General features: G+C 47.3%; 8 protein-coding genes across 8 annotated transcripts; 6 read left to right on the top strand and 2 right to left on the bottom strand.

Annotated features, from left to right (window-relative positions):
- Window positions 1-167: 167 nt before the first annotated feature.
- Window positions 168-2,035, top strand: LOC6609219 (U3 small nucleolar RNA-interacting protein 2). Its single transcript, XM_002033874.2, has 5 exons — window positions 168-332; window positions 383-1,209; window positions 1,268-1,465; window positions 1,522-1,658; window positions 1,715-2,035. Exons 1-5 carry the CDS (start codon window positions 279-281, stop codon window positions 1,951-1,953), a joined length of 1,455 nt encoding a protein of 484 aa, XP_002033910.1. The 5' UTR covers window positions 168-278; the 3' UTR covers window positions 1,954-2,035.
- Window positions 2,036-2,360: 325 nt separating this feature from the next.
- LOC6609218 (transmembrane protein 177) lies at window positions 2,361-3,507 on the top strand. The gene is made up of 3 exons (XM_002033873.2): window positions 2,361-2,533; window positions 2,593-3,049; window positions 3,112-3,507. Exons 1-3 carry the CDS (start codon window positions 2,361-2,363, stop codon window positions 3,442-3,444), a joined length of 963 nt encoding a protein of 320 aa, XP_002033909.1. The 3' UTR covers window positions 3,445-3,507.
- LOC6609217 (Hermansky-Pudlak syndrome 1 protein homolog) lies at window positions 3,432-5,509 on the bottom strand. The gene has a single exon (XM_002033872.2). It carries the CDS (start codon window positions 5,445-5,447, stop codon window positions 3,657-3,659), a length of 1,791 nt encoding a protein of 596 aa, XP_002033908.1. The 5' UTR covers window positions 5,448-5,509; the 3' UTR covers window positions 3,432-3,656.
- Window positions 5,510-5,925: 416 nt separating this feature from the next.
- LOC6609216 (probable cytosolic iron-sulfur protein assembly protein Ciao1) lies at window positions 5,926-7,116 on the top strand. Its single transcript, XM_002033871.2, has one exon. The coding sequence runs from the start codon at window positions 6,006-6,008 to the stop codon at window positions 7,011-7,013; it is 1,008 nt and encodes a 335-aa protein (XP_002033907.1). The 5' UTR covers window positions 5,926-6,005; the 3' UTR covers window positions 7,014-7,116.
- Window positions 7,011-8,067, bottom strand: LOC6609215 (DNA excision repair protein ERCC-1). Its single transcript, XM_002033870.2, has 2 exons — window positions 7,410-8,067; window positions 7,011-7,351 (listed from the first exon to the last, which is right to left on the bottom strand). The coding sequence occupies exons 1-2, from the start codon at window positions 7,998-8,000 to the stop codon at window positions 7,163-7,165; spliced, it is 780 nt and encodes a 259-aa protein (XP_002033906.1). The 5' UTR covers window positions 8,001-8,067; the 3' UTR covers window positions 7,011-7,162.
- A 244-nt stretch (window positions 8,068-8,311) lies between these two features.
- Window positions 8,312-12,338, top strand: LOC6609214 (structural maintenance of chromosomes protein 2). The gene is made up of 7 exons (XM_002033869.2): window positions 8,312-8,570; window positions 8,630-8,941; window positions 9,004-9,733; window positions 9,790-10,217; window positions 10,275-10,544; window positions 10,604-10,797; window positions 10,851-12,338. Exons 1-7 carry the CDS (start codon window positions 8,403-8,405, stop codon window positions 12,286-12,288), a joined length of 3,540 nt encoding a protein of 1,179 aa, XP_002033905.1. The 5' UTR covers window positions 8,312-8,402; the 3' UTR covers window positions 12,289-12,338.
- A 364-nt stretch (window positions 12,339-12,702) lies between these two features.
- LOC6609213 (putative uncharacterized protein DDB_G0288537) lies at window positions 12,703-15,013 on the top strand. Its single transcript, XM_002033868.2, has 3 exons — window positions 12,703-12,864; window positions 13,096-13,251; window positions 13,303-15,013. Exons 1-3 carry the CDS (start codon window positions 12,862-12,864, stop codon window positions 14,647-14,649), a joined length of 1,506 nt encoding a protein of 501 aa, XP_002033904.1. The 5' UTR covers window positions 12,703-12,861; the 3' UTR covers window positions 14,650-15,013.
- A 637-nt stretch (window positions 15,014-15,650) lies between these two features.
- LOC6609212 (sialin) lies at window positions 15,651-18,045 on the top strand. The gene is made up of 7 exons (XM_002033867.2): window positions 15,651-15,660; window positions 15,792-16,006; window positions 16,123-16,368; window positions 16,423-16,875; window positions 16,935-17,067; window positions 17,139-17,380; window positions 17,439-18,045. Exons 1-7 carry the CDS (start codon window positions 15,651-15,653, stop codon window positions 17,706-17,708), a joined length of 1,569 nt encoding a protein of 522 aa, XP_002033903.1. The 3' UTR covers window positions 17,709-18,045.
- The last annotated feature ends 2,652 nt before the right edge of the window (window positions 18,046-20,697 follow it).

Genomic DNA, 20,697 nt, shown 5'->3' with positions numbered 1-20,697 from the left:
AAGCTGCTTTCTCGATGGGCAATTAACTTGGTTTAATTTTAATTTTTTAAATATTCTGTCTTGCATATAATTTTGCCGCCCATTTTAGGGTGGCCGTGTTGACTCACAGTTTCGTAGCACTCAGCCTGTTGATGTGCACTCGCCAAACAGCTGATTCCACAAAAGTACTAAATCTGGACACGCGCCTTGTTATATGCACGTGGGCACGTTTCTTCGTTTAAATTAAGTTTTTTATCAGAAATATTGAATTAAAGGCGCGTAACTAGTTACTTTCCACGATGTCGTCCTCCTTCTTCCTCAAGCCAGGCGCCAAGGGCACAAAGAAGCGCAAGGTAAGTGAATCAAGCAGCGTAGCTATCGGCACCTGTAACGCTTTCAAAAGAATCCCGCAGCAACAACAAAAGGGAAACCGCTCAAGAAAGGCGGAAAATCGGGTAAATCGGCGCCAGCGACGAGTGGACCAGTGCCAAAGAAGCAGCGCCGTCCCAAGGAGGAGGACGAGGAGATAGCCAGCGACGATGAGGAGTACAACAGCGATCTGGGCGGCGATGGCAACACCTTGGCATTTTCATCCGACGAGGGCGAAGAGGAAACGCCGCAGGACAAGCGCCTGCGTCTGGCCAAACAGTATCTGTCGAAGATCGAGAAGCAGGAGGCGGAACGCGCCGAGGATCGGGAGCTGGCCCAGAGCGTGGAGCAGCGCTTGCAAACGGAATACTTGGATAGTGTGGGCAAACTGCGACGGAACATAGCTGGTAGCCTGAAAACCTGCGAATCGAGCGGCATCCTCAAGCACAAACTCCACCACACGCCCATATGTGCCCTGGCACTCAGTCCGGATGGTAAATTCCTGTACACCGGGGCCAAATCGCAGTTCCTACTTAAGTGGTGCACGGAAACGGGGAAGGTGCTGGAGAAATCCGACGTGCTGTCGCATCGCGAGGAACCAGAAACAGGCAAGAAAAGGCGCTCGCATGTCATCAGCATATGCCTGTCCTCGGACATGAAGTATCTGGCCTTGGCCGAAGGTGGTCCACACATTCAAATTTGGTGTCCCCAGACGATGAAACACATAAAGACTCTCAAAGGCCACCGGGATAGTGTGGCAGGTCTGGTCTTTCGCAAAGGCACACATGACTTGTATTCGGCGGCCAAGGATCGGTCGGTGAAAATCTGGTCCCTGGATGAGATGGCCTATGTGGAGAGCTTGTTAGTATGCTAGTTAATCCCCCTTAATATCAGACATTTAACGAGCTCCTCCTTTCAGATTCGGTCACCAAACGGCAGTAACTAGCATAGATGCACTGAGTCGAGAGCGCGCCATCACCGCTGGCGGTTCGGATTGCTCCTTGCGCATTTGGAAGATCACAGAGGAATCGCAGCTGATCTACAATGGACACAAAGACAGCATTGAGTGCGTTAAGTACATCAACGATGAGCATTTTGTGTCTGGTGGCATGGATGGGTAAGTTGGAGACTACCTAACTATTTCAGTTTGGAAGTAACAGCACCATTTTACAGAGCAATCGGTTTGTGGAGCGCTTTGAAAAAGAAACCCATTTGCACAACGCAACTGGCGCACGGAGTGGGCGAGAATGGCGTGGCCAACTGGATAACCGCCATTGCTGTGGTGGTCAACACGGATTTAGTGGCAACAGGTGGGGATTGCGCCTATTTCTTACCACGAACTATTACTAAATATCTATGTTTTTAGGTTCTTGTGACGGTTGCGTCCGCCTTTGGCAGACTAATCCTAACGCGCGTAAAATGCAACTGATCCAGAGCATATCCATCGCCGGCTTCATCAACGGACTGGCCTTCAATGCCGATGGCAGCAAGCTGTTTGTTGCCACCGGACAGGAGCACCGCCTGGGTCGCTGGTGGCGACTCAAGGAGGCCAAAAACCAAGTAGTTGTAGTCGACGTTAAGTTACAGAGCGCGGCCAGCAGTTAGGTTAACTTCTAAGCTTAAGTAAAGTTGTATAGTTTTTGTAACAAGAAACGGCCTGAAAATATATACATAAATATCATTTGTATCTTTTACCTGAAGGTTCTTACTTTCAAAAATATAAATTTTATTATTCTTTATAAACGAGATCTTTTTTAACTTTCTATATCTATATTTCTTCTAATAAATTTGACTTTTATTGCAATATAACACCCTCTTAATTAAAAATGTATCACTACCACTCCTTATATTAAAGTAAGGGGTATCTGGTCGTCTATTTCCATTAATTCAAATATTTTTTCGAAAACCGATATTCATTTTGTTATAACCGCAAATGGTTCCTTAGTGTTGGCAACTTTCAATAGCAAGTCATGGTCACACTGGCCCTGTTACAAAACAACAAGTGCTGAAATATGCTGCCGAAAACAAAAGCCGGTGGAGGATTCTTCTCCTATTTTAAGACTGAAAGGGGCCGAAAACTCGTATTTTACGCGGCGGGAGCCACCACAGTGGGTCTCTTTCTTGGAAACTTCCTGCCGCACACATTCGGGCTGAAATATTACCGCGATTTCGTGCAATGCTACCAGTGGGTGAGAAAACTTTTGGTGACTGGAAGCAATTCTAACATCCCACTTCTTTTAATAGGTACGGTGTGGGGCGTCCAGTGCCGGAGGCAGTGCAGCAGCGCCTGGAAAAGGCATTGGATCAGCTGGGCGTCACGCCGTTTGAGCGAAAGTTCGTAAAGCCCTTCACCGTCTTCGGATTTGATGTTTTTCAAGCGGGCACCACTAAGTTGCGATTTGGAGGCGCTTTGGGCATACCGGTGAACTATGGATACGACAGTCCGGAGGAGATTAAGCGGGCAGACATTCGGTTTAGAGACAAACAGATCAACTGGAGTTCTTCCAGCGGAAAGCTGCTGGAGGATGCCATCGTTTTGAATGAGGATGAGCAGATTTTCGGTCTGAGCAAGGCTATTCTGCAGATGCAAACCCATCGGGTACTGCTCAACTCCATCTTTCCCAGCGTTAGCTTTCTCATGGTGTACACCATGGGTCACTACCTCAACCTGCGGCTAGATCTCTTCGCCCGCCATGGAAGCGTGAGTTCTCAACCTCTCTCACTTTTGAAAGCTTTAACTGATTTCCGTTTTTCAACCACCAGGTGCGATTTGTGCTCTACAGCATTCTGGGTCTGTTCGGCTTAGGACTCTGGTCCTTCATGAAGGACTACAATCAGGTATCCACGGACGCAGAGATTGACCAGCGACTGGCCACGATGGGTCCCCGAATTGTGGCGGCTGGAGCTAGCTTTTACGACAAACATCTAAAGAAGAACATCGCGCTGAGGGAGCTGATTGGAAATGATATTTACACTGCCCTAGGCAACGAAAACTATATGATACGGCAAAAGTCCATGCCGCTAACAGCACGAAAATCTTTCTTCCTGGAGAAGCTGGAGGAACTCAAGAAGGCGCAACAGCCTGAAACGAAGTAAACACCTTTATTGTTACGTTTTTATTGCCGATTGAAGAAAATATGTTTCCAATAACTATACAAATATCATTGTTGTGTAGCCTATAACAGTGGATGATAGTTGTCCTTAACCTAACAAAATTTCGATTGGATTATCTCACCTAGGAATCTCGAAAATTGACTAGAAATCATGTTATAACTCTGGAATGATAGGATAGCCAATGGCCAACGCACTTAAAACGCTTCCTCGCCCACAACATCGCTGATGGTGGCCACCAGGCGACGGGCATGCTCCACGGCGCATGTGGCGGTTACCAGACCCAGATGAATGCAATACAGCTCGTAGACGCGCACTTTGGCCGGCGACAGCTTGGGGAAGCACAACTCCGCCAGATCGTGGTAGTAGTCCATTGTAAGAGCACCTGGTTCTGTTGGGGATTTCGAACCGTTGCCACTGGCTGCTCCTGTGGACAGAAAGTGGTGCTGCAAATCCACGACGGAACTAAGAACGCCACCAGACATGTCCTCGAACCAGAGGAAGTACGAGTAATGGAATGCCTTATCCTTCCACATCACTATGGTCTGGCCCTTCTTAAGGTAATTCCTCGCGATCTCCACCATGCTCCAGAGTTTTGTCTTTGGCACCAGCTGGTTGGGTCGCAGATCCGGAGCAAGCATTTGTCCTCGGCTGCGATTGACGTACATGAAGTGCACCAGACCCGGGAAATCCTCCAAGTAAGCATCAATGGATATGTTGCGAGTGGCCTTAACGGCCAGGAATTCAGCGAACTCCAGTAGCTTGGCTTCCACATTCGCTGCTGTATCAGAGAGCTGATCCAGCTCGTGGACACTTGAGCTGTCGCAGCAGGCCAGTGTGAATATCTGCTTCAGTTCCTCTCCGAACGAGGGCAAATTCGACTCAATCCTCACCAGCAGCTCCCGCTCAAAGTTCTTGAAGTACTCAGTGTACATCTTGCGAAGATTCTCCCATTTAGCGGCGAACTTCTTCGTGCAGTTCTCTAGGTCCTCGGTTTCTGAACGCTGTTTCAGGTATCGCTTCAAAGCGGTCAGGGCCTGCACAATAAACGATTCGAGGTTCTCGAAGGCGGGCTTCAGGGCATCCGAATCGCCCTGATGCTGAACGGCCACGATTTTTTGAAGAACAAAGAAGGAATCGTAGATGCAGCTGGTTAGTGGCATGTGGGCGTACTCGATGACTTGCAGGAGAACTTGGTTTCCATGCAGGCGCGAGATGTGCACGATACTGGGGACGCAGCCAGAGTTAACATCGTGGGAGACACCCTGCAGGAATACAGCTACTGCTCGCTGTGACGGGGACTTTGGCGCCTGGAGGGCGCGTGACATAAGGCTGAGGAAGAGCAGGTCGGCGGCAGCAAGCGGCAGAGCTTGTCGAGTGCTGTTCGCGGCCACCAGCTTGTTGGAAACGAGCAACAGGGCGTGGGCTCTGGGGAGTCCCAGCTGGCGCAAGTGCTCAAGCGTGGCGTCCAGCGTCAGATGCACCGTCCTCTTTAGTTCCGTGTTGATCAGCAGCCTGGGCATGGCCTCCAGCAGGTACGTCTGATCCTCCTCCCACAACGACGTCTCATAGCAGTCGAGGCACTGCGTCAGCAGCTCCTGTTGCGTGGCCCCAGCCTGGGCGGCAAACAAATTGGCGCCGTAACAATAGCGCGTCAGCGTAATGGCCACACCCATTTGGCGACCCAGCAGCTCTACGGGTATCTGTCCGATCTTTAAAAAGGTGAAGCCGAGAAGTTCGCCAAACACCAAATTGAAACCTTGCTCACACTGCAGGCTGGAGTAGGCATTATCAAACTGGCACTGCATTATCCGCTGAGATCCAACGATGGGGCTGAAAATCTGCAGCAGTATGTTGCTGTCCAGTGAGCCGGCGGACTGGAGCAGGCCCTGGGTGGTGGCCACACTCCGGATCTTCTGCGCCAGCGGCTCGTTGAGCTTCTGGTATACAACATCGTTGGCGCTGTTAAACACAATCAGGCCGTTCATTTTCTTATCAGCATTGGCAAAACACCAAATACACAACAAAACTTTCACCAGTGTCACTGGTGCTGGGTAACGGAATTCGGTGTGATAAGAAAAGGTGAAGATTATAAGTCAGCCTTTCACAACACTAAAGCGATTCAGCTCTGAGCAATTCAACGCTTTTCAAGCCAGATTTATCTCTTAAAACCTAGTATTCTCGTTAGCCTATTTTTATCCGAAGTCATTAAATTAAATGTTTTTACCAATTGAAATTGCGTTAATTTGAGCAGGAAGTTCAGTTGAGTTACTAAGTATTAAACATGTATAATGTAAGAATTTTCCAATTTATTTATAAATTAACATGTTTATGTTTTTTGACTTTGCTAAGATATGAAGAACACATTTGTTAAAATTTTAAAATATGATTTTATCGCGATTGACAAATAAAGCTAGATGAACGACTTCTGCAGGACGTTTGCCCACACTGACGACAGCTGACATTCTTCTTCTTGCGACATGCGCTTATGTTATCATTATTTGGACAGACAGTGATTTGTCCACTAATACAGTACCTGACCATCAATGGGACGTTTAATTCTGGAACACACGCTGCAGGGCCACAAGGGGCGCATCTGGGGAGTGGCATGGCATCCTAAGGGCAACGTATTCGCCTCGTGCGGCGAGGACAAAGCCATCCGCATTTGGTCGCTGACCGGGAACACTTGGGGCACAAAGACCATTCTATCCGACGGCCACAAGCGCACAATTCGCGAGATACGATGGTCCCCATGTGGTCAGTACTTGGCCTCGGCCAGCTTTGATGCCACCACGGCGATCTGGTCGAAATCCTCGGGAGAATTCGAATGCAACGCGACGTTGGAGGGTCACGAAAACGAGGTGAAGAGCGTTAGCTGGTCGCGATCCGGAGGACTACTGGCCACCTGTTCGCGGGACAAGTCTGTGTGGATCTGGGAGGTTGCCGGCGATGATGAGTTCGAGTGCGCCGCCGTTTTGAACCCGCACACACAGGACGTGAAGCGAGTGGTGTGGCATCCGACCAAGGATGTTTTGGCCTCCGCCTCGTACGACAATACCATAAAAATGTTCGCAGAGGAGCCCATAGACAACGACTGGGACTGCACAGCCACTCTTACTTCCCACACGAGCACGGTTTGGGGCATTGACTTCGATGCGGATGGCGAGCGTCTGGTTTCCTGTAGCGACGACACCACAATAAAGATTTGGAGGGCCTACCATCCGGGAAATACAGCCGGAGTGGCTACGCCCGAACAGCAAACCGTGTGGAAGTGCGTATGCACAGTGTCTGGCCAGCATTCGCGGGCTATCTACGACGTGTCCTGGTGCAAGCTTACAGGTCTGATAGCAACTGCCTGTGGCGACGACGGCATTCGCATCTTCAAGGAGACCAGCGACTCCAAGCCAGACGAACCCACGTTCGAGCAGATAACCGCTGAGGAAGGTGCTCACGATCAGGACGTAAACTCGGTGCAGTGGAATCCAGTGGTGGCCGGGCAATTGATATCCTGCAGCGATGATGGCACCATTAAAATTTGGAAAGTGTCCGAGTAACAGAACGATTATTGTTTGGTATATTTAAGTGGGTAATCCTGGAACTTAATTTTTGTACAGTGTCTGCGTAATAACAAATTAAAGTATTCAAATGATGGATGAAGTGTGTCATACACGATTATGGGATGCATTACTCCTAATATAGATTGCTATTTGCTGAGGAACGGTTCCTGCAAGGTTTTGTACAGCTTCTTGGCCTTCCGGGGACCCAGTCCCATCACCTGGGAAAGTCGCTCCTCGCTGGCATTGATTATGTTGCCCAGGTTGCCAAATGTGTGCAGCAGGGCGGCAGCATCAGTCTTGTTCACCGGCTTGATGTTGGTGAGAGCAGCGAGTAGCTATGGACATTTGGATATTGCATTACAATGGCGATACTGGAAATTTCATCATGCGTACCTTCTGATGTGGATTAGACTCCACCCGCTCCATGATCAAATCTGGCGGACGCTTCTCGAACTGTTTGTACGTCTCAATGATTTTTCCCGCCTCCTCGGCGTTCCAGGCCAACATCATGGTCAGGTCGGCCAACAGCGATATCCTGGTCAAGCTCTTGAGAGCATTGTTCGGCTCTGGTGTGTCCACCTGGACCAGTAGCACCCGCAGCTCATACATCTTTCCCAGAGCCTTCAAACGCTGGCAAATATAGTCTGGATTAAGATTATGGTACTTTAACGAGAGGTACAGCACGCAGGATGTTCGACCGACCACATAGTCGGGTACGATGTCGTCGCGGAATTCCAGCGGAACATTGAGGATGGATTTCAGGATGGGATTGCCTCGCTGTTTGCTGTGAACAAGGACGCAGTGCGGATTCGAAGGCGGCTTGCCGGGTGCGGGTCTGTCGGATCCACTAGGTTCCGTGCTGGTGCTGGGAGCAGGATTAACTGCTGTGGCCGCTGGAGCATCTACTTTGGGTTGCTTTGCAGCAGTAGGCATTTCCATGGCACCCAGAACATCGTTAAAGGAATCATCGTCAAAGTCGTCCATTTCGGTGTTTAAATAAAACAAACTGAAAAGCTCAAGGTGCGAATAGATTATCAGGTGACGAAAGCACTTAAAACTAAAATTATTACACAATTTGTTGTAAAAATTCCGAGGGTCTCATAAGGTAACTTATTTGACGTTAAAATAATGAAGCTATAGATTAGTTAAATTTTTATAGTCGTATATAAGTATTTTCGCTAAATATAATTGGGTTCACAGCATTTTTAAATTGTTGCCGTGTATTGCAATTCGTCACTAAGTGCACTATAATCGAAATCATTCCTGCCTTGACATTTCGATATGTATTTTAGATGCCGTGTCACGGTCACACTAATTGCGGCAAATTTTTGACGCGGAATTAAACGAAAAGAACGCCAGGAATTGGAAAAACCGCTTCGCATAAAAATGTATGTTAAGAAGCTAGTGCTCGACGGCTTCAAATCCTATGGCCGGCGAACGGAGATAGAAGGATTCGACCCGGAATTCACGGCTATCACGGGTCTAAACGGCTCCGGCAAGTCAAACATCCTGGATAGCATTTGTTTCGTACTGGGTATTAGTAATCTCCAAAATGTGAGTACCAATTGGACCTGTCTGGGCCCGGAGTTCAACGCTTTTTTCTATGCTACCAGGTGCGCGCTTCGGCTCTACAGGATTTGGTTTACAAGAATGGGCAGGCGGGCATTACCAAGGCCACTGTTACCATTGTGTTTGACAACACAAATCCCGCCCAGTGTCCGCAGGGTTACGAAAAGTGCCGGGAGATCTCTGTGACGCGCCAGGTGGTTGTCGGAGGCAAGAACAAGTTCCTAATCAATGGCAAGCTGGTGCAGAACAAGAAGGTGCAGGACTTCTTCTGCTCCATCCAGCTAAATGTGAACAATCCCAACTTCCTAATCATGCAGGGCAAGATTCAGCAAGTGCTAAATATGAAGCCCAAGGAGGTGGGTTGCCCGAAAAATACAACCATAAATAGTTCTCCATCTAACATAGATATTTCCCCAAGGTTCTGTCAATGGTGGAGGAGGCAGCTGGAACCAGTCAGTACAAAACCAAGCGAGATGCCACCAAAACCCTGATTGAGAAAAAGGAGACCAAAGTGCGGGAGACCAAGGTCTTGCTCGACGAGGAGGTGCTGCCAAAGCTGGTTAAACTGCGCCAAGAGCGCTCCGCCTACCAGGAGTATCAGAAAATCTGTCGTGACATTGACTTCCTCATCAGGATTCACATCTCCGCCAAGTATCTCAAGCAATGCGAGACCCTCAAGACGGTGGAGGCCAATGAGCATAAAATCGAGGATCGCATAGCGAACTGCAAAGCCACTCACGCCAAGAACCTCGCAGAGGTCGAGAGCATTGAAAACTCCGTGAAGGAGATGCAGCAGCAGATTGACGCAGAGATGGGTGGCTCCATCAAAAGTCTCGAAACCCAGCTCAGCGCAAAGCGGGCACTAGAAGCTACCGCTACGGGTAGCTTAAAGGCGGCCGAGGGAACGATTCAGCAAGATGAGAAGAAGATACGCATGGCCTTCAAAAATATTCAGGATGATGAAAGAGCCCTAGCTAAAAAAGAAGCGGACATGGCCAAGGTTCAAGGCGAATTCGAAAGCCTCAAGGAGGCAGATGCCAGAGATTCAAAAGCCTATGAGGACGCCCAAAAGAAGATGGAAGCTGTCTCGCAGGGACTCTCCACCAATGAAAATGGGGAAGCCTCAACACTGCAAGAACAATTGATAGGTATGTCTGTCGGGAATGAAACTAAATCATTTTAATTACCTATATTCCCTCTTTAGTTGCCAAGGAGCAGTTCAGCGAGTCACAGACCACCATTAAGACCTCAGAGATCGAGCTGCGTCATACGCGTGGCGTATTGAAACAGCGTGAGGGCGAGACCCAGACTAACGACGCTGCCTATGTAAAGGACAAGAAGCTGCATGATCAGTTGGTGGTTGAGATTAAGAACTTAGAACGGCAGCTACAAAGTCTCAATTACGAGGGCGGTCATTTCGAGAAGCTAAAGCAGCGACGCAACGATCTGCACATGCGAAAGCGCGAGCTGAAACGAGAGCTGGACCGCTGCAATGCCTCCCGCTATGACCTGCAATACCAGGACCCAGAACCAAACTTTGATCGGCGAAAGGTGCGTGGCTTGGTAGGCAAGTTGTTCCAGGTGAAGGACATGCAAAACTCCATGGCTCTAGTCCAGACAGCCGGCGGAAGTGTAAGTTGTTGCATCAGATTTAAGAAGTTATTACTTTAATCACGAGTTCTATGTTAGTTATATAGCTACGTGACAGACGATGATGTGACTAGCAAGAAGATCTTGCAGAGGGGCAATCTTCAGCGTCGTGTCACCTTGATTCCCATCAACAAGATTCAATCTGGCTCGCTAAACAGAAATGTAGTAGAATACGCTCAAAATAAAGTGGGCGCCGAGAATGTCCAATGGGCCATGTCACTGATTGACTATGACCGCTATTACGAGCCTGTCATGAAGTTTTGCTTTGGCGGAACCCTTATCTGCAAGGACCTCATTGTAGCCAAACAAGTGAGTATATATATATAATTTATTTTCTGTACATCTTTTACATGCATTCTTTTATCTAGATCAGCTACGACCCACGTATTAATTGTCGCTCAGTGACTTTGGAAGGAGATGTCGTCGATCCCCATGGCACAGTGTCTGGAGGTGCTGCTCCTAAAGGTGCTAACGTCCTAGAAGAATTACACTCTATTAAGCAAATAGAACAGGAGTACAGGGAGATCGACAATGAGATAGCCCAAGTAGAAAGGCAAATAGCGTATGTAAACGAGTAACTTTCCATTGCCAATACTTACGCCTATCTGTTCTTAGATCCATTGAAAACCAGGCCCACACGTTCAACAAAATGAAGGAAAATCTTGACCTGCGACAGCACGAGCTAACCATGTGCGAGAACAGGTTGGCCCAAACAACCTTTCAGCAGAATCAGGCTGAAATTGAAGAAATGAGGGAAAGGGTCAAGACCCTAGAGCAGCAAATAATTGAATCCCGTGAAAAGCAGAAGACCTCGCAAGCCAAAATAAAGGATATCGAGGCGAAGTTGGCAGATGCAAAGGGTTATCGCGAGCGAGAGCTGAATGCAGCCACCAACGAGATCAAGGTGACCAAGCAACGGGCGGAGAAATCTCGGGCGAACTGGAAAAAGCGAGAGCAGGAGTTCGAAACTCTTCAATTGGAAATCACTGAGCTGCAGAAAAGTATCGAAACTGCAAAGAAGCAGCACCAGGACATGATTGACAACCTCGAAAAGTTCAAGGCCGAGCTAAATGCTCTGAAAGCAAATAGCTCCAGTGCCGCGTCCGAGGTGACGGAGCTCGAACAGGCGATTAAGGAGCAGAAAGATAAACTGAACGCTCAGAACAAGGAGATGCGAAATCAGTTGGTCAAGAAGGAGAAAATGTTGAAGGAAAATCAGGAGATTGAGCTGGAGGTGAAGAAAAAAGAGAACGAACAAAAAAAGATCAGTTCGGATGCCAAAGAGGCAAAGAAACGGATGGAAGCCCTCGAGGCCAAGTATCCGTGGATTCCGGAGGAGAAGAACTGCTTTGGCATGAAGAACACCCGGTACGATTACAGCAAGGAGGACCCCCACGAAGCAGGCAACAAGCTGGCAAAGATGCAGGAGAAAAAGGACAAAATGGAACGCACTCTCAACATGAACGCAATCATGGTGCTGGATCGCGAGGAGGAGAACTTCAAGGAGACTGAGCGGCGGCGAAACATTGTAGCGATGGACAAGGAGAAGATTAAAAAAATCATAGTGAAGATGGACGAAGAAGAGCAGGATCAACTGAACAAAGCCGCTACCGAGGTGAACACGAACTTCAGTGGGATCTTTAGTTCCCTTTTACCGGGTGCTGAAGCGAAACTCAATCCCGTCCATACCAATGGTTGTCTGACCGGCTTGGAGATTAAAGTGGGATTCAATGGCATATGGAAGGAGAGTCTGGGGGAACTTTCTGGTGGCCAGAAGTCTTTGGTGGCTCTATCTCTCGTCCTGGCCATGCTTAAGTTCTCTCCGGCTCCCTTGTACATTTTGGATGAGGTGGACGCTGCCCTGGACATGTCGCACACCCAAAACATAGGTAGCATGTTGAAGCAGCACTTCACCAACTCGCAGTTCTTGATTGTGTCTCTCAAGGATGGTCTTTTCAACCACGCCAACGTCCTGTTCCGCACTCTCTTCGAGGAGGGTGTGTCCACCATCACCCGGCAGGTCAGCAGACAGGCGACAACCAACAAACGCTGAAATGGAGCTCGTTTAATTTCTTATCACTTAATAAAACTTCTCAAATATCATACAAATGTTTTTTTTTTCATTATAATTAAATTGCGGGCCAAATTTTTGCTTATAATTAAGGAATTAATTCGATAGCAATAATTAACATTACTTTGATAGTTTATATTATTTCTCTTTTTATGTTTGTTTTTAATTGGCAAAAACGATTGTATCATTTAAAATTGCTAAATTATAGCAATATACTCGTTGCAATAGCCATAGTTCAATATACTTATTGCTACATTATTTAAATCAACGAAATAAGTAATTTAACTACACATTCAATTTTGTAACGGTCGTTTGCGCATCAGCTGATTTCCAACCGGGCGGGCGAAACGTCAAACTGGTGAGACCGTCAAACGCACACACACACACATACGCAGCGGACAGAAGAAGAAGAAGAACGAAAGGCAGCAACAGCAATGTTTGAGGGAGTGAAAAATTAAACAAAAGTCCCCGGAATTCAGCAGCAAAAACTCGACGGCGGTTGAAAAACAAAACATCAAGATTTCGAGCCAACGCAGACTGCTCCAAAAGCTCACCATGGTAATTCGCAAGGTTCCAAAAAATTACGAATCGTCCGATTCTTTAACCACACACACACACACACGACTTGTACGTGTGTGTGTGCGGGGAGCGCAAAATATTGTAGACACCGCTGGCATTTGGATAAACAATAGCAACAATTGGAGTGGTGTTCGAGGCGGGAAAGCACATATTTGTGGAAATTCATTCATTGGAATGTAGAAGTGCTAATAAGCCGTTTTGTCCTTCCAGGATCGAGTGACCAAGCCGCAGAAGAAGATGCTCATCACACTGCTGCGGGAAACCAAGTACATGGAGGGCAAAAAGGAGAAGGAGTGGTATTGGGAGAAGATCCAAGCGGCCCTTAACACCATTGGTCCCAAGAAGACGATTATTCAGTGGAAAAAGGTGCGTTTACTTGCCTATCAAATCCAAAAATAAACTTTAACCTTCCTCCAGTGCTGGCGCGATATGCGACTGACCACGAGAAAAAAGCTGGCGGAACTGAAGCGCTGTCAACTCTCTGGAGGATCTCCACCGCCGGGGATCGAACTCAACCAGGAGGACAACGATATCATCGACATTGTGGGCACCGAGTACTTCTACGAGGAGATGAATGGTGAGCTCAAGGCGGAGAACTTCTTGACCGGCTTGGACTACGCCCCGGAGCATCTGTGCGATGCTATTCTCACGGCGGCAGTGGGCCATCACCAGCACAATATGCAGCACCAGAAGGATCCGCAGTCGCATGCAGGACAACAGCAGCAGCAGGATCATCACACCAACGATGGCGAAACCAATGATGCTCCTGGATCAAGCAATGGTGGCTCATATCAGGGACACCCAGTACCCCAGTTGCAGGGGCACAATGGCAGCGGTGGAGGAGGCGAGCATGGCGGCGGTGGTCAGTCACACTCCGGAATGCTCCAGCACCCTGCTTTTCATGGTGGCTTGCATCCACACTTGTTAAGACGCCAGCATGGAAGTGGATCACTAACCAGAGAGTCGCCCTTTGAGGAGAAGCTTCTGCAGTTCATGCAGGATGCATTTCCAAAGAAGAGCAAGAAGCGCAAGAACCGGGATCCCGACAGGCTGTTCCTCTTATCCCTGTACGAAGAGATTAAGAGAGTTCCCGAGGAGATACGCCTTGATGTAAAGTCCGAACTAATGCAGATACTAAAGAAGTACCAGAAGAAGTCGCCTGTCAAAGCGGAAAAGCCCGCGCCCTCCTCCACGTCAACCTCCTCAAAACTCAGCTCTAGCAGCAGTGGCAGTAGCACGGTGACTACTCACTTGTCCCACAGCATGTACCAGTTGCAAAAGAAATACGAAAAGGGAGAGCGCGAACCATCGCCTCAATCACAGGTAGAGCGAGTAGCATCTGCAGGCGCAGTTGTTGTGCCCATTCATGCCTCCCAGCAGCTGCCTCTTTTCCAGCTTCAGAAGAAGTACGAGGAGAACAGCGTGGAGAAGGTTCATCAGCAGCAACAGCAACAGCAGAGCGAGCAACGCAAGCATGTGGAGGCCGCTCAGGCTCTTCATGCTGCCCACCAGCAACCGCCTCCACCGCCACCCAATGAGCATCTGCACCACCCCCAGATGGCCCACAACATCATGTTTCCGCTGGGACAGATTCGCAACGAGCAGCCGACCGCACAGCAACACCAGCATAGCCACAATCCCCACCAGCAACAGCAACAGCATCCCCACCAGCAGCAGCAACAGGGACAGCAGCACCATCCGCCTACGATCTTCGGCTCGACCGCCAGCGAACGGCCTCCAATGTCCTACGAAAATGTCGGATGAGTCCTGAGCCGTCTGTGGGAAGCCACTTGTGGAGCACCACGCCCTGCGACGGTGTCCCCCACGACGGCAAACGCGCACAACTGTTAGCCCTCGATTTAGACAGCAATTCGTAGGTCTCACTCTTATGCTAGCCTATACCTAAGTACACATTGCTCACTACAAAAATGTGCATAAGTCAAAAATGGTGCAGTCTATGACGAATATACTCCTAATGTATGCCATTTTGTAGTAAGTGAATGCCGTGATCCTCATGTAAATGTTCCCCTGGCAATAACAGCACAGCTCAACTGTGACTCAAGTTCTCAATAGATCGCGACGCATACATTTTTTCGGTGTAAATACAAATATAATTGCATCTTGGAAAGTGTGGGTGTTTTTTAGATCAATTAAAATAATTGATCTCCAACTTCTGGTAAGAACTCCCTATTTCCAGGTCCCCAACTACGCGCCGCTTTTGTTTTTCTGGCCAAATCGGTGCAGTCATTGGCTTAGCTCTGAGGTGGACTCCACAATCTTGTTTGTTTGGACTTTGAAAAGCTGTAAATCCGGCAGCGGCCCGTCGTTAAGCTGTCTTCAGGAATATCTAGTCTTCATCTCTCGTAACGCGATAACGAAACCCACAGGGAGCACGCCATATCATAAAGATAGTCCAACAGCTGACTGATCCGGTCTGCCTAAGTGCGAATTTCAACTGAGCGCTGCCGATCGCCGAACTTGTCGTTGTCTGTCGCATGTTGGGCAGGTTGATGAGCGAACACGAGCAGAGCTGCAGCATAATCCGCCAGATCTGCGGCGCTTATCAGTGGCGTCCGGCTGGGATAAAGAGATACAGATACAGATACAGGCGGATCGTCTGAAGGCAGACTGGGTCTGGCATTCTATTCCGGCAGCGGCCAGCAGCAGTTGATCGTCGGCGATCGAATCGGAGGGATTGGCGGCAGCTCCTGCAGATGCAGAGTTCAAATTTCCATTGAAGTTCCCAACCAGTCAATCCATTCACCATGGGCCAAGGTACGAGAATGATCTGAAATTCGTGTCTTACCTCGAAACTCGAAGTCGAAGATCTTGTTTAAGACCTCCAAATGAAGAACAACCACAAGTTGGGAGCTCGCATTTCATGTACTCTACTTTGATCTTTTTAGTCAAGGCGCGCACTGTGCTGTGGTACATGACATTCATCGGCTTCATCGTGAACTACATGATCCGGATCAATCTGAACATTACCATTGTGGACATGATTGCCGGGAAGGGTGCTATCATCTCAAATGAAACCCACGAGAACTCTACGGACTTAGCTGCCCTTGCGGAAATAAATGAACGATTTTCGCTGGAGCGTTGGTTTTTGGACTGGGCGAATGTGAGTATCAGATCGCTGAATCACTGGTTAAGTGCTTAATGAAAGCCACTAAGTGACGGAGCTTGTGCAACAACGGGGCGTATGAGTAACGTGTGTGTGCACTATATCTTCGACAGATTCCGTACGAAAAGAATGGATTTCACTGGAACGAGAAGCAGCAGGGCGCTCTTTTGGGATCATTTTTCTGGGCCCACTGGACACTGCAGATTCCCGGCGGAATCCTGGCCACCAAGTATGGCACTAAGTTGGTCTTTGGTTGGTCCAACGGCATCGGTGTGTTCTGCTGCTTCCTCATACCCCTCGTATCGTACTGGAGCTACACGGGCTTGATTATCTTGCGAGTATTCCAGGGGTGGATAACGGTAAGGGATCGTTAAGCAGATTTAAATGGAAAGTTTAAATCCTTACTATTGAAGGGCTTGGCCTGGCCATCGATGCACGTACTCACTGCCAAATGGATTCCGCCCAACGAGCGCAGCAAGTTTGTCAGTGCTTACTTGGGCAGTTCTGTGGGCGTGGCCCTGTTCTATCCGATCTTCGGCTACGTCATCGATTGGACACGGTGGGAGTGGGTCTACTATATCTGCGGAATCGTGGGCACTCTCTGGTTCGTCGCCTGGCAGTTCCTCGTGTTCGATAGTCCCGCTGAGCACCCACGTATCGCTGACTCGGAGCGGAAGTTCATCGAGAAGTCCTTGGGTGCCTCCATTCAGGGCAGCAAGGGACCCACTCCCTGGAAGGCGATTGCCACCTCCCGTCCGGTTTGGCTGAATGTGGTCGCCCAATGGGGTGGCATCTGGGGTCTTTTCACTTTGATGACCCATGCGCCGACTTACTTCAGACTGATTCATCACTGGAACATTCGAGCAGTAAGTGGTTAAGAGATTTTGTAGGCCAACAGTACTACACATTGCATGATCCTTTTCAGACTGGCTTCCTGTCCGGACTGCCGCATCTTATGAGAATGCTCTTCGCCTACGTCTTCTCCATATTCGCCGACTATCTCCTGCGCACGGACAAGATGAGTCGCACCAATGTCCGCAAATTAGCCACTTTCATTTGTGAGTAGTTTTTCTGATTGTTTAGCTATTTTCTACAGTCTTAATAACATTTAAAACCTCTTTTGTTCTAGGCTGTGGCACTAAAGGCTTAATAGTATTAGCACTAGCTTACTTTGGGTACAACGCGACGGCTGCCATCGTGTTGGTTACAGTGGCCACCATGCTTCACGGCGCCGTGTCCTCGGGTCCCTTGGCCTCCATGGTTGATCTGTCGCCAAACTATGCGGGCATTGTACTGGGCGTGAGTGGAATGATTGGTGGAATGCCGGGCTTTATATCGCCCTTTATCGTGGGCCAACTTACTCACAATAATGTAAGTTGTATCTGCCATTGAAGGAGTAATTTAATCCATGCATAATCCCTTCTTAAAGCAAACCATTGATGCCTGGAAGAATGTGTTCCTGCTCAGCTCGTTGATGCTAACAGGCAGTGGCATCATGTATGTGCTTTTCTCGGAATCCAAATTGCAGCCATGGAACAGTGTCTGTCATCAGTTGCCTGATTCTGGGCTGAAGGAACTTCAGAATCTGGGACGCGATCAGGACGATGAGGAGGAGAAGAAGCCTCTTAAATCTGACCATGATGAGGAAATCCCTATAGTCGCCGAACAGGAGCGCAAAACAAAATCTGATTGCGATTAATAGTGACATGGGCGGTCGCACTCTGTTTAATTGGCATAATATCGTGTTGATTATGGCAACGAACAACGTTTGATAAGGCTTATCGTCATCTTGTGTAAATAACTACCCGGGAATCCACTGAGCTTAGCATTTCTAACCTCTAGATTTAAGTGTGTTGCTAACTATACCATAGGATTAGTTCCCTGTTCTCCAACAAGATTCCCTTCTCATACATATTAATACAAATGTATATGATTTATTACCAGTTTTTGTTTATTATTTAAACAACACTTTCGGCGTAAAAGTCACTTCATGTCTGCATGGCGTTAGTCAAATAAAATGTTATATGTTTACGGAAGCTAAAAATGATTAGGTGCTGTCTGCGAAAGTTTTTTCTAATCCCGATTAGGATAATTATTTTCAGAAGGTCAAACGGGATTTTTTAATATCTCAGCTAGTTTATTTGCAGGTATTAAAAATAAGTTAATTAAATATTTGAATGTGACGCCACAGTGACTACTCTTCACCGAACTTAAAGCATTATAATTCTCATTATTTTTAGACATTGCTAATTTTTAGACATTGCTAAGAAAAATATTAACATCCAAACTGAAGTTAATTAAAGAACTTTGCTACTGTGTGGAAAATTTTTCATATAATGTATGTATTTATGTATTTAATCGCAGTCTACAAAGTGTTAACTTGTTTTTAAGCTAAATTTACGGGACTTAAGGTTCTATTAATAGTTCTTTTCGCGTATGTAAATTTGGACTCAGAGATATCTGGTATCTACGTCAAAGGAGGCAGTAGAACCATTTTACAACTAAATAACACTGCCATAAACTATATAAAATTTTTTTTCTTAATTTATAACCGAGGGCGGAAAGACTTCCTTCTAAATTAAGTTCACAAAAGTTGAACAGAATTAAATTAGTATGGCATTCTTAAGTTTCCAACTTGATGGCAATCATGGTATGTTTTATTAACCCAACGACGTAATGAGAATCCCATATAACAGCTAAATAAATGATTTGCCCAGCCGAAGTTAATAATTGCAATTTAAATCAAAACTGATTGAACCGGAAAATCGTTTTCCCTTTTTGGGCTGCCGTTGCTCTCTCATTACTCATACCACGCGTTGCACAATTGGAAGTTCCGAAGGAGATGGGAATTGAATTGAGAAGAGGATGGCTGGCGAGGGGCCAAGGGGCAGGCCCAACCTTTGCTGCTCCGTGGTCTTCGACTTTTTTACGTGCCTGCATTTGTTTCATTGGCGTCCATTTCCGATTGCACTCCAGGGAGTCGTATATGTCAGTGCCCGTCTCCATCTCAGGTCCTTCCCACCACCCAGAAATCCCTGCCATCATCCTGGCCACTTCACGGCTTGTCCATTTCGGGTTTCGTCTGTTAAGCCAGTCGATGTCTTGTCACTTGATCCTTGAGCTTGAGCCTGCGAAGTCGGGCATTGATAGAGATTAATTGGTTTCCTGTTTCGTTGCCCAATAGGCAGGCCCACTGCAGGAGGTGGCGATGAGGAGTTCCATAACGAGATTATATCGATGATTTTCCATCATCAGCTTAGTAAGCATTGGGAAACTTTAAAGGGAGGGATGGATATGCGAACTTATAATATCCTTGAATTTTTTGATAATTTCTCAATTGTTGAAAAATATTTTAAAATACTTTTTCGTTTGCATTAATATTGTTTAATCTTCTGTGGCATTTTCCCCACTTATGCTCACCATTTGGATTATTTATTTATATCAGAAATTATCGTTTATTAAATCGCATTTCCCGACTGCCGCCCCAATGCTCATTGAATGTGAAAAGTGTTTAACACGATTTCCACTCCTCCCCCCCATCTCGTCATTTTCCCATTGCCATTTGCATTATCTCCGATCTGCGGAGGAAAACTCTCCTTGGAGATGTCGGTAAGCTGTAAACAAGAGTTAACTTTACAACTCCGTAGGAAAATTCGCACGGATTTGCAAACGCAAAAATGGAAAGCGAATTCCGGCGGAGTTGGGCCACGCAAATTTATGCTCACTCCCCCAAATGGCAAACAAGAAAAAAACAAACAAAGAACAAAACAAAAAAATGTTACCCTGGGCAGGAAGTAAATTCAATCGTAAACAACGCAATCAAAAATTCATTCAAACGAAGCATTAACGCTTATTCCGTTTAGTCCGCGGTGGGCGGGGCACGGTGGGCGTGGCGCGGTGGGTGGTGGGCGTAGGGCGATGGGTGGAGATCCTTGCCATTGGGAGGCAAGTGCAACATTCAAATCGAGGGGAGACTCTAAACAAACGTGCAACTGTCTGCTTTTTTAATTTTCCATTTTTTCTCGCATCCAGTTTTTTATTTTTGCTCACTTAGGCAGGCACATTTATTATGTGTGCACGCGAACTGTAGGAACTTTGCAGTTCCGGGCACGTCGCTTCATAATTTTCCATTTCCATCTGTTAAATGGGATGCGCCGTGGCAAGGAAAGCCGCGTATAAATTTGTGGGCGAATACAGCCCATCATTCCGAGTTCCCAACTCCGCCCTCCTACCAGTTACACCCACTACCACCCACCTCCACCCACCTCCACCCACATGTGCATACGTGTAGCTAAAGGTACCCGGAACAATGGGCACACGGATAAGTATCCGCGGCAATAAATTTAATTTGCACAGCGAAAACATCGCAAATCCATTTTTTATACCATAAATTCCTTGGCTCCCCAGTGACTACTGGGTATTCGGGTTCGGTTCATCCACCCATTCCCCTCAATTGTCGCTTTTTTTCCACTGTTGTTCTGGAACGGATTAATGGATGTGCGAACATGCATATAAAGATGAACTTGGTTCCAGATACTGGTAAGGAAAAGCCTTTAAGAGGGGGTAGGCCTACCCGCTCTTTTCAATTTGAAAACTGTTACACTTTTTCTGAGATATACATTTGGGAATGGGTTGTGACAATTCTAAGAATTTATATATTTTATAGAAGCTCTTTTAATGTTGTTCCA

The sequence above is a fragment of the Drosophila sechellia genome, chromosome 2R (assembly GCF_004382195.2).
Source record: "Drosophila sechellia strain sech25 chromosome 2R, ASM438219v1, whole genome shotgun sequence".
NCBI classification, from domain to species: Eukaryota; Metazoa; Arthropoda; class Insecta; order Diptera; family Drosophilidae; genus Drosophila; species Drosophila sechellia.
The sequence above is the reverse complement of the archived record's forward strand: the minus strand, read 5'-3'. Positions and strand labels throughout refer to the sequence as shown.